The sequence below is a fragment of the Cynocephalus volans genome, chromosome 8, assembly GCF_027409185.1.
Source record: "Cynocephalus volans isolate mCynVol1 chromosome 8, mCynVol1.pri, whole genome shotgun sequence".
NCBI lineage: Eukaryota > Metazoa > Chordata > Mammalia > Dermoptera > Cynocephalidae > Cynocephalus > Cynocephalus volans.
In genome coordinates this window covers 144,436,896-144,450,019 of record NC_084467.1, presented here as the reverse complement: position 1 = coordinate 144,450,019, position 13,124 = coordinate 144,436,896, and the positions used below count along the sequence as shown (strand labels likewise).

At 41.1% G+C, this 13,124-nt stretch overlaps 1 protein-coding gene across 3 annotated transcripts in view; it reads right to left on the bottom strand.

Annotated features, from left to right (window-relative positions):
• Positions 1-599: 599 nt before the first annotated feature.
• Positions 600-13,124, bottom strand: part of C8H1orf21 (chromosome 8 C1orf21 homolog) — a 223,953-nt gene continuing 211,428 nt past the window's right edge. For all 3 annotated transcript variants that reach the window (XM_063104089.1, XM_063104090.1, XM_063104091.1), the window contains one exon: positions 600-1,412. In XM_063104089.1, coding sequence (XP_062960159.1) covers positions 1,374-1,412 — 39 coding nt within the window. In that variant the 3' untranslated portion in view covers positions 600-1,373. The remainder of the gene's footprint in view (positions 1,413-13,124) is intronic.

Below are 13,124 nucleotides of genomic sequence, written 5' to 3'. Positions count from 1 at the left end.
CAAAGGGAACCCTCATCAAATCTATCAAACGTGTTAAAAAAATACAAAAGTTATTTTCTCCTTTTGATTGCTATCTACTTTGACAATATTTGTTAAAAATATTACTTCTGTATTTGAGAAGAGCTCACTCTCTTCATATAGTATGGAAAAATAAACTCTACTGAATACACAGTCAACATTCCCACCACTGCCAGGGGCTTTTGGCTTTCGTATCTCCAAATATCATCACCAGTGTAAATGTACTACGTTTTCGAGCAGGCAAACACTTTTCACTGTATTATCCAGTGCTGGACCTAAGAGAAAAAAGGGAAGTGGCAAGGCTTGTGTAGCATTTTGAAGGGGGAGAATTATGAAATAGGATGGCTTATTTGCTGACAAAATGAAAGGTAACAGGGTGGTTTCAGGCCCTCCTAAAAATTCATGGGATGTCCCCTCATCTCTTCTGACCACTTATAGCCCTGGTAATGCTTGGTAGATTATTGATGAAAGGACAGGGAGCCATTTAGGCTAATTATCAGTGTCACTGCAAAGGAGGGTTCAACTTCTGCACCCAGGATCATCTTAAAACACTGAGCTGGATGAATGGGAGAAGACAAGGATACATAAAAACAGTAAAATGTTTATTTTTTTTTAGAAAAAAAAGTGAGGAAGAGGGATTCAAAATGATTGTGATCACACTTCCATCTGCATCTGAGCAAAGCCAATGTTGCAAGCTTAATCCTTGATTAAGATACCTATTAAATGAAACAACCTGCTGCTCACGCCTATGTCACTTCCAGGAGTCATGTCACAACATGCTTTTAATTGATAACAGCTTCTCTACTTTTTCTGAGCAGAGAAACAAGGCTTGCCATAGCAATCATCCCATCTCCAAAGCTCAGCATTGCCAGTGAGAAGCAAGGCTCAGTCCGTCTCTGGACCGCTCGGGAGAGACGGGGAGGAAGGAAAGAGGGCAGGAGATGCTTGTGTTAGAAGCGGAACCGCCTAGAGTAGAAGTTTGATATCTGAGTTCACCACGACCTCATCTTATACAAAATAGGTTGGAGAGCCTCTGTAAAACCAACAGTATGTTTAAAGTGAAACTGCAGAATTTTGCTGCATACCTGGACACAAGAGTAGTGAAAAGTTGCAACAAGTTTTAACTAGCAGCAACAGAGAAAGTTCGGTAACAGTTTTTTGTTTGTTTTGTTTTTAGCAATATTCCTTTGCAAGTTCATTAAGAAACACTGTAATTTAATGGGGCATACGATATGGAACGATCTTCTTTTGCTATAGTGTTGTTCATTGAAGAGAACCGACCTTTGCAAAGATTTCAACTGGGGTGTAACCTATTTACACAGTAGGAGCTCCTGGTTTGAGTGGCAGAATTGGTGCTATGTGATATCCTCTTCTTCCGAACAATAATCCCGACCCTTGGAGGAAAAAAGAAAAAAGAACAATGTGTGAATGAGAAATTCAAATCACAGCCTGAAACAGTTACTTGTAGTTAATTTCCTCTCAGTATATGAGGGCACTTCAAAAAGTTTGTGGAAAATAAAATCGAAAGATAACACAAATCTCCATGAACTTTTTGAAGTACCCTTGTATGTCTCTTTGCAGCAGAATCCAGGCTGTATCCATGATTAGTGGACACAAGGTAGGTTGATCATAAACACATTGGCTGATTTATAAGCCATATATACCTCAAGGCATACGAGTTTTACCAAGCCCCAAATAACCTCTTACTTTATATTTGTAAGAATTTATACTACCAACAGGCGTATACAAGACTCAGCCTTTCACCAAGAAATTACCAAATGGACAACCCTATCATGAGACCAGATCTTCATCAGGAAGAATGAACCGGTCACTTTCAGTTGTCAACATTCTACAGCTACATCCACATGCTTGGAACTTAAAATTTTAAAGAGGGAGACTGTATAATCCAGGGATGCCTTAGTTGTAATTTCTCTAAAATGGATTAAAAAAACAAGTGAGGATTCATGGAACACATATAACATGTCTAGGACCATGCTTGGTATGTGTGGTATGCATAAGAAAGGTAAAGATACTTTTAATTCATTTGCTAACAAGTTACTTGAAAGATGAGGGACTATATACAATGGTTACTTTTGAACATATTTTATCCTCTCTCCACTAGGCTATACAAGGATACTTCAAAAAGTTCATGGAAAGATTTGTTTTATCTCACAATTCTATTTTTCCATGAACTTTCTTAAGTACTCTCATATACTCTATGAAGACATTGTTGGGACTGGGCTTTAGGCTCCACATCTGACCTAGCTGGGTTGTCTTGGCCAAAAACACACAGTTTTCTTTCTTGGTCTGTAATGTGTCACAGATAGCACAGGACAAAAGCACCTATCCTGCCTGCATCACAATGTTCTAGATCAGGGCTTTGTACAAAGTCAGGTATTATTATTATTATTATTTGCATCCTTTGACTTTTTCTTTTTAAACACATACTACACGTCTAATTTTGGGGGAAATGTTCTTTTAAAAACAGAATTTTCTAAATAACTGAAACATTTCTAAAAGTACTGATACTTAAAGACAATAATAATCAAATGTATTACACGATTTTTTGGCATATTATCTGTGTATTGGAAATATTCCACATTTTCCTAATATTTAAGCGTCATCATAATGAATAATTGTACCATGTGGCTGAGTGCTAATCCTGGCTCTGTGACTTTCTAGCCCTGGGATCCTGAACAAGTTACCTCCCTGTGTCTAGGCTTCCTCATCTGTAAACTGAAGATAACCACAGTACCTACTTTACGGGCTACTGAAGATTGTGTTAACAGTAATAACATGATTAAATAGTGCCGGGCACATAATTTTATGTATGATGTGTACACACACATATGTGTTTGATAAATAAAAAAATTCTGCTAACAGTGAAGTTTCCAGGCTGGTGGAAGCAGGAGGCGTCATCTATTCCCATGCTAAATGGCCCCAGATTGCTTGTTGTCTTAGCATGACTCACGACTTGGCATGCTTTGGTTTCCTCTATCATCAGATTGCTAACTCCCATCCCTGCTACTCGCAGTGACCAGTGTCATCTTCAGGCTTATTTTAGTTGCTGCGTAAAAACTTCTTCTGGGCAGAGAAACAATATTCCTGAGAAGAGAGGACTACTTAGCATCCTCCATAAACAGCCTCCCTGGTGACACTGCCAAGCAGACAGGCCACTCAGGAGACACACTCTGAGTCACCTATTGGAGAGCTAGGAAGGATACCTCCAGGTCTCTGACCATTGGGAGTTTATTTTCCAATGTGGGAAATAGGACACATACAAACCTATCAACACGATGCTATAAATATCAAACGACACTCTCCAGTATCCTCAACTCACAAGGCTCTTGGCAGCAGACCTGCAATTGAATGCTGGCATTCAGGTGGAGACGGAAGGCAGGGCTCGTGGAGTTTCACGGAGATTTTATTAGGAAAGGAAATAGGACACTTTCAGTGTATATATGTATATATCCACTGCTGTTTGACATTGGGCAAATTACCTGGCTTTGGTTTCCTGAGGGTAATGATGGTCTCTGTCCCACAGGGTTGTGATCAGGATTAAATGGGAAAAACAGAGTGTCTGGCAGGTAGTCAATAAATGTTAGCTGCTGCTATTATTACTATCACTACTACTACTACTATTATTGTAATTGTTGTTATTGTAAACCCTGTGTTTGTTCAGTCCCCTGACAGGGGAATAGGGACCTGCTTTCTTGTGGCTGTCAGGTGAGTGAAGACTGTGGTTATAAGCTGTGATCTGACTGGCATAGGGAACCCTTCCTCCTACCTCAGCCTCATACCCCAGACAGGCCAGAACTCCATGTACACAAATAAAGCTTCTAGGGTAGAAACCAGAGTCCCTTCCCTTCTTACATCTAAATGAGGCCACAAATCAAAGCAAAGACTCAGCCAGTGAATATGGGATTTAGAGGGCAACTCATCCATGAGGAAGAACTGGGAAGCAATGACAGATACACACACACACACGCACGCACGCACGCACGCACGCACGCATGCATGCGCACACACACACAAGAACTGGCATAGTCACTGGTAAAGCAGCATCTCCAACTCTGTGAGTTACAGGGTTATGCAACACTTCAGACCCTCCAATTTTATTGCTATCTCAAGAAAGTCTCCCCCACCCCACCTTTTGAGTGACAAATCTATGTAAACCCTCTGTGTACACACAAGACTCTGCAACTTTCACTTCCCAAGCATTTGCTCCTCTGTAATTATTATAATTACTATGAGAAGGAGGAAGAAAACTGCATTTGTTGCTCTGCAGATATTACTTCATTTGCTATTCATATGAATCCTGCAGGGTAAGAGTGCAGCCCTGTTACCTCTGGGGCAATCTCAGAGAGACCAACCCAAGGGCTGGTCCTTGCCTTTTTTTGTTATGACTGTGGTGACTTGATAACAAAATTTAAATTCAAATCAGCTTCATTTTTGTTATTATCACCTGTTAGCAGCTCTGAGGACCAAATATTTTGGTAACAAAAAACTATGAAATGAAAACACATGGGAAGTAAGAGCTACCATATGGCTGGCCATTCAGTGCAGTTCTAAGAAAGGGGACCTGAGAGAATTACTATTGGGAGGCCCCATCTGCACACTGGCCCTACTGGGCAGGACAGGGAGCTTGCTTCTGAAACATGACTTCATGTCTCATTTAAATTTTTAAAGAACTGTGCTAAAAAGGGAACCTTAAAACCTTCAGCTGTCAGAAGGCAGGAAGTGGGAGTGAGCTGGGTTTGGGAGATGCATAGCAACCCCCTTAGCTGAAGTGTGCCCTTCCCCCGTGGAGGGGCCAAAATGAAAGTCGTTGTAAAGACACTTAATGCAATTAGAATTGGGGACTGTTAGTGACAATTCCACCCTTGTGCAAAGGACACACTGAGAGCTACAGACAGCAAGATCCCCACGAGGCCCCAGCAAGCTAGAAGAATGAAAACTCCTAATGATGCTGACAAGGACTGGTTGTCTGAAAGAACCACAGGGCCATATTGGGATGGACTCAAAAAATCCCAAAGAGCTTTTGCCCACCAAAAATTTTCTGATCATGCCCTATTCTATGTATAACCTTCCATGTCCCTTCAGTTATTTTGAATAAGTTTATGTCAACTCAGGATATACATTTCTAAGGCTCATGGGTAAGGCTTTTTTTCATTTGTTAAACAATGTAGGCTAAGAATTAGAGATATTAAGGAATAGCAAAGAAAAGGGCATTATCCTAATTTTAAATTCTGCTAGTTTAATGAGGAACAGCTCAAAGTGTGACTTCAAATAAAGAAACTGTTCCTCCGACATGCCTCAAGTTTATTGAATGAACACATTCCATTTAACGAAAATTCAAAGGGCATGAACATAAACTTAACCCGCAGAATCAAATCCTCAGAGTCACGAGTTATTAAAATACAATTACAAATTAAAGTAAACTGGTAACACTGGTAAATGTTCGTAGTATGTACATTACACCTCAATAAAGTTGTTAAAGACACATGTACAAATATTTACCTTGCAGCATTTCTATTAGGCATGAGAAAAAACATCAATCTAATATCCCAAAGAGAAAATGGTTACTCAAGAATGGCTCATGCACTCTCTACCAAACAAACACATAAAAACCCAACAGAACCAAGCTCCCACTGTGTCCCAAACGGCAGGTCTTCCCTGGACACCACAGTATTTTCACATTTACTGCTCTCTTCCTTCATAGCCCCCTCCCCAGCCTTCCCCACTGGGCGGCTTAGTCTTTATGATCTGGCTCCTATATCACATCTTTAAGCAGAAATGTTGCTCTAGGGAGAATTAGTCTTTTCCCCTTCTCAGTGGTCCTTCCATCATACCACCACACTGTCCAGTGACTATAGGCAAGGGAACAGGAAATGTTTCTTATTCATCTTTGTCTTTTTGATTCCTAAAGGAATCCTTGTGTGGCCCACATCACAAGGGTCATGAACACTCTGGCTTTGGGGAGGTGGCTGGGTGACAGGATGGAGGCCATTGAGCAGTGTTATACAGCAAGTGCCCTGGTACTTTACTAAGTGAAGGAAGCTGTCAACACTTTGCAGATCATGCTAGAAGCAGCAGCCCTTTTGAACAATACAACTGATAAATTTTGAGCAAAAGTATCAGCAGAGACTGGGACACAGGCCCCGTCACAAGAACAGCCTGGGACTTAGGGGAGGGGCATCAGGACTGCTAGAGGGAGAACAGAAGCTGATATTAAAATCCCACGGTCCATCCTTTATGCCTTTATTTATTTAGACCACACATGGAATCGTGCCCAGCTCTCTTTCCATAATGTTCAGACATCTTAAATTCAGCCTTGTGCTGTCATCACAGAGTTCTGAGTTAAAGGACCTCACAGGTACAGCAACGGAGTCAGATAACTAAATGTTCCAGTCAAGGTCTCACGTTTAGAGAGAGCACACAGGAAGTTCTGTAATGAAGGCTCATGGCAGAAGTTTGTTTCAATGAGGCTTATTTCTGTCTGGAAGTGTGAATTGTTATACTTGTCATGAAGCAGGCTCTTGTTTGTTGACTGACTGAATGACCAAGCAAAGAGTTCATCCTCCTCTCCTTTAGCTGTCTGGGTGACACTGGGAAGCTCTGTGGGTGCCTGGCCTGTGCACTACTTTGGTTCTCCTATCTCTTACCTGCTTCCTTCACGTGACCCCTCTTCGTCCTCTCCTTTGCTAACTGTGGGCTTCCTGAGTTTCAGTTTCTTGACTTACTGCTATCCCTCCCTGACAGCCTTTACTCTGTACTGTGGGACTTAACTGCTTTCTGGGTGGCAAAGAGCATCTGGATAATGAAGCACAATTGTGCCATCTGTACTTTGTGTATACATTTAATACGAATACCCCTTCTCTGCTCATCTAACACCTTTCCTCCCAACCTTTTCCTCCGTGTATCACTATCCAGAAGCAACATCAGATTTAAGTTTCTATGAGAACCTGGAAATTTAAGCTCTGTCCATGAACCAGGAATACAGGGGCAGGAGAACCCCATTCCACAGCTTGAGCATCTATGAATAAATAGCAAGAATCCAGAACCAACACAGGACGAGGCTGGAAGAGTGGAATGAAGGACATCCCCAGGGGCTGCTGGGTCTAAACCCACTCCCCGCAGGGCTGCAGGGCTGGAAACAGACGGCTTCAGCCCCTTCTTTAGGGCTGGAAGTGTCAGAGCCTCTTTAATCATGGAGTGCTTTTCAGCAGCATTTTCGTTTACAGCCCAACAACAATTTATATGCACAGTTTTAAATGCCAAAGAAACGCTGAAGAAAAGCAAAAATAATTAGCTGTGCTATTAAAGTCTCCTCCCCCAGCTTACTTCATTAGAAAAATCAATCGAGGCATTAATGGCTGTCTCCATCTCTAATGAGCTTTATTCTAATTAGACTCACACGTTATTATTTCAGTTGGAAAAAGGTCTCGTTTGTAATGAGCAGTGGAGTGTGACAGCCTCTGACGGTTTCTTTGACCATATATAGGAATGATCACTGTGATAATAACAGCCGTGACAACAGTCTCAGTACGCTGGTCTTTTCATTTCCAAGAGAGAATAAGTATTAACTAAACAGCTTTGAACCCCCATGAAGTGTTTATTATACCTGAGTCCACATTCTACCAGCAGTAAGGAGGATATTTTAGAAGACTTAAGGCACATATTTCTCAAGCTTTATGTGACGCTGGCACACGGGTGACTTCAATGGTGCTCCTCCCCACAAGGAGGCGGGCAGGAGAGAGGAGAAAGAAATGCAGGGATAGAGAATGTGGGATGTGTTCTGGGCCACAGTAAACTGAGGTCCAAGAGCAGGGGTTGGCAAACTTCTGGGAAGGGCCAGATAGTAAATGTTTTAGGCTTTGTGTCTCACATGGTCTCTGCTGCAACTCAACTCTGCTGGAGCAAGTGTGAAAGCAGCCAGAGGTAAATGTAAACAAATGAACATGGCTGAGCTCCAATAAAAAGTTATTTGTGGACACTGAAATTTGAATTTCATGTAACATTTCACATGTCACAAAATCTTCTCCCCTCCCCCCAACCATTGAAACATGTAAAAACCATTCTTATCTAGATTTGCCTGCCCCTGTCCCAGAGAATAGAATTACCATCAGTGGCTTCAGAGGCCAACACTGTTCAAGGGTTTTGCCCTCTTCCTAAGAGCTCATTTTATAAAGTTGTTCTTATTTTACAAACAAGAAAACAATCAAAATTTAAATTAAATTTCAAAATTCACCTACAACCCTTTCTCCCCAATAAATCAGAGTTTGTAAGTCCCACTTGCATCTCTGTCCACACACATCATTTGTATATAGTTTCAATCCTATGATAGACACATTTTTTTTCATGTAACATTATCTTATAAATTTTTTCTCTGTTGTGACTGATTTCTTTTTTTTTTATTTTTTTAATTTTATTTTGTCGATATACATTGTGGCTGATTATTGCTCCCCATCACCAAAACCTCCCTCCCTTCTCCCTCCCCCCCCCCCAACAGTGTCCTTTCTGTTTGCTTGTCGTATCAACTTCAAATAATTGTGGTTGTTATATCTTCTTCCGTGACTGATTTCTTATAATGATAAACAGGTACACTATAAATTTTTGTGAAATTCTTTGTGGAAGATTTCCAGGCTATTTGATGGACTTAATTCTTTCCCAACTGATATAAATGGGCATCTCTCATTCTTTCCCAGGGAGAGACCTGTTTAGTGGGAGATGAAAAAGTTGGGAGTCAATTGGGTAAAATACTCTCTAAAGTTCCTTCCAATGCAAAATGTTAGGCTTCTAGATTAGAAGCTCCCTAAAGGCAAGGGTCCTGTTTTCTAATTCCTCATTATGCACCTCCCGTGGCCTGGCTAATTTCTGGGTCTAGAGAACATGTTCAAGTTAATCTTATTAAATAAATCAAAGAAGTCAATCTGACCATTTCTATGATTTTGTTAGAGGTCCTCTTTCCTTAGTTTTTGTTGTTATTACAAGCATTTTGAGGCTGGTGTTAATGAATATTTTTTAAAGGCTTATAAGAGCAGGTTTTCAAAACAAACAAACAAACAAAAACCCAAGAACTAAAACAAAATGAAACCACCAAACAAGAAAAATATATATAGGCATTCAGCTGTACCCATGCTGCTGACTCACTGACTCATTCTGTAATCACAGCTCAAAAGCGAGCACAGGTTATTTAATGGCTCTATAAATGTTCACAGGAATCTAACTCCTGAACATGTGCATACCACATAGGTGGGAGGCGGATCAATGTGCTGGAAAGTGTCCTATCTACAAGGAGACACTTGTGCCACAGGAAGGCACTTGCTCAAGCAAGATCCAAGCTGATAAGTTCTGCATTTCAGTTTCAGTCTTAGCCCCCGCAAATCCTTCCTGTATAAATGGCCATTGATGATGTGGATACAGGCAACTTCAACTAAAACAAAAGCTACCAATTACAGAACACGTCCAACATAGCAAATGCTCTGCTAGATACTCTACACATACTTTCTTCAATTTCCCAGACAAGTTTGAATTATCTTCTAAATTTATTGGTGAGAAAACAGGATCAGAGAGTTTAAGCATTTAACCTGGGGTCACGCAGCTACTATGGAGCCAGTCCTTGGATTTGGCTCAGGTTTGAAGCACAGGCTCTTTCTCTTGCACTGTGATCTCTTCCCTAGATCTCTATCAATCCAGTTTCCTGGCACTGAATCAGCTACATACCCACTCTGCTTCTACAAGTTGTTAAAAGCACCTCCCATCATGCTGAGCCCTCTACTATAGGAGTTTTCCCGATCACATCTCGTGACTTTGTAGGCTTTTGCTTCTGTTTGAAGCCCAGTGGACTTACCTGCACCAATCACTCATTCAACAAGTTCCTCAAGCATTTGTTCTGTCCCAGGCCCTGTGCTAGGTTCTGGGGAAACCAAGAGAAATGAGACCCAAATTCTTACCCTTAGGGAGCTGCCAGTATAATGGTTTGAGTCCTTTTAGGTATTCTTTATAAAGCAGTAGTTACCAGTATCACCAGTGCTCTCTATCCCAGAGTGCTGTCTGTAGGGCAGCCCCTGGCTGCTAAACCCCAAAAGTGGAAAGGCCACAGGGAGGAAGGGAAATGGATGGTTGAAGAGGAGGAAAGGAAAGGACAGGCTGAATGGGAGAGAGTCAAGGGAATGAGACACACCAACATCCCTGGCTCTGCTGCTCTGCGTGGTACCTTGGGTTACCTTCCCTTGCCCAGGTACCTGCACCCATGGCAAAATGACACTACTCTCTGATTGTGCCCCACATTGCTACTGAATGCAGAGCATTGTTGGCCACACCTTACTCATAGAAGAGGGATGGTTTTCATTCAAATGCATGACTACATTGTCCTGGAACCTGAAGTCCCCTCCTCGTGTTGCTCTCTAAAGAACCAGGCTGATAGAATGCCAAGAATTCTCTGAAAACCCAGCCTTCCAGAAAAAACCAAGTGAGCAGAAGCTGAGTGTGTTGCATTTCTTCCAGGGTTGTTGCCTGATTCACTGTCCTTGCCTGCATCCCCTGTTATTATTAGTGGGCTGGGAATGCTAGGATCCTTAATGCCCAGAGTATGCTCTTATGTCACCCGTGGTCCCCTCACCAGTGTCATCATCATGATGGTTAAGAAGTCATCTGCATAAAGCTATGCCATAAGGATAAAAACAAGACAGGACTGAGTCACATCCTTGCCCTTTGTAATTTGTTGAAAAATTTTAACATTTACTTGTATGTATTTGTGGGGTACAGAGTGCTGTTTCAATACACGTGTATAATGCACAATGATTCACTTAGGGTAGGTAGCACAGTTTTGTACCTGTTAATCCATCCTGTGTAATTATAGCTTTAACTTGGCTGACAGATAAGGAAAGGTACACACAGGAGGGAGAGAAGGCAAAGGAAGGGGATGAAGGGAAAGGGGACACAGAGAAGGGTTTGGTTATTAGCAAAAACAAGACCATAATATGTTTACCATGGAACAAGAAATTGTTTCATGGAATAAAGGCATCCCAGCCCACTTCCAAAATACACACGTTAGCAAGAACATCTTTCTCAGAGCTGAAAGCTTTGGTTGTTACTGAAGGTGACAACCTGTAGGGTGAGAGGGATACACCATGACTTGCTCTGCACACATGGGGCAGGCCATGTAAACTTTAGGATGTGATACAACAGTCCCAAGTGTTCTCATCACTAGCAGGCACTGAGGAGGCCTTCGAACACACCATCAGGAAGTAAAAACCATCCCATCAGCCACATCTGCCCAATATCATATTTGGTTGTATAGCAACTCTGAGGTTAAATAGTCTGCTACAGGAATCATTTATTTGTAGAACCCAGTCTCACAGTTCATAACTACACGTAAGTCACTCTCTGTATCAGATAGAAAAAAACACCTTCTGATCTCACACAGTGAATCCTAACATGGGTCAGACCGATCTGATGTAATATTAAGAGAAAGAGCCCTTGAAATAAATTTATAAATGTAGACTTACCATGATCTTTTTCACCAACTAGATTAGTTCTGGGGCCAAAGGAATCAGGCCACTTCAGGAACCCAAATATTTTCTAAATGTAAATGATTATTCAACAGATGTAGACGTCTACAGGTAAAGATCTTTTAAAACTGGCTGATTTTAAATCCACATACTGCTCTTTCTCAGACATTTCCTCAAAATGTCACATTGAATAATTTCCATCAACAGAGCCGAGTCTCAAAATCACACAGGAATATGCAAGAAACAGTAGGCAAGCTGATGGCTCACCCTTAGGGGCACAGTGGACTATTTTTAAGGAGGAGAAGGAGAAAGGGAAGTAAGAAAGAAAGGAGAACGGGTTTTTGTGGAGTCATCTGCACACAATTTCCTAATCCCCGTTAAAGTTGAAGGTGTGTTATAGACGAGGTCGCTAGCTAGTGCTCATGGGTGCAGCTGAGCCCCGAATCTGAGGGAAGCGCATCAATGAAATGCATCATAAACAAACCCACATTCATTGCTTGGGGCCCATGAACAGTCTCCATGGAGTCATAAGACTCTGAAATTATACTTAAACGTTTTGTGTATATGATATTATGCACATTTTTATAGGGAAAGTCTTTAGAACTTTTAGAAGGTTCCAAAAAGATACCCAAGACCCAGCAAAGTTCAAGAAGATTTGCATCAGAATAACTAACCAGAACACATGGTGTCGTACTGAGACATTATTTAATATTCAGGGTTCTCTCTGAGAGGACAAAAGACTCCTTGTCATCAGCAGCGTTCTTAACATCCTTATAAAGCAAAATATAAATCCCTGTTTTTGCCTGTAGAAGGTACTACTATTGAAATACTCAAAAAATTTATATATTTACTTTTTCTGCTTCTTACAAGTAGACTGTGTAGAGAAGAAAGTATATATGTTAAGATCTCATGTTACCTGTTTTGGGTACTATATTCAAAAACTCCTCCATGGGCCATGTTTTAATTTACCTTTTTTCTTCTCTCTATATGGTGAAAGACTAGAGTTTGAAAATCACTATCTTACTCTGCAGCAAACTGTCATTTTGTTGAAGCTGCAAATTTACTCAGGTGCCAACACTTCAAATAAGGTTCTATGAGCCTGTGAATTGTCAGGGACAACAATTAGTTCAGATTCCAATGGAATAACAGAAATATCAGAGTAGAAAATAATGAGGTAAAAATAAATGAGCTCCAATTGGTTCATAGTATTTTTACTTTCCAAAAATAAATGAGGTCCAATTGGTTTGTAGTATTTTTACTTTCCAAAATGAAAAGCAAAAGTAAAACAGAGATTATAAAGCTTCTCTGACCTTTCCTTGCTCTCCTGACAACATCTCTCACTGGGTCATCTTCAGATGCAGCATGGTGTCACAGCCTCTATGTGCCAGCACAGTGAAATACTGCTAAGTACGCTCAGCACTGCTTAAAGGACCTGAAGTTTCAACACCAGGCCCAACTTAGGGCGCCTGACTCTCAGTGACAGCAGGGGATAGAGGTGGGGAGGTTGGTGATGAATGAAGAACTCCGCTCAGTAAAATAATTACATTTTAAACGAATCACTTTTAGAATTGAACTTGCCAAGGCAAGGGA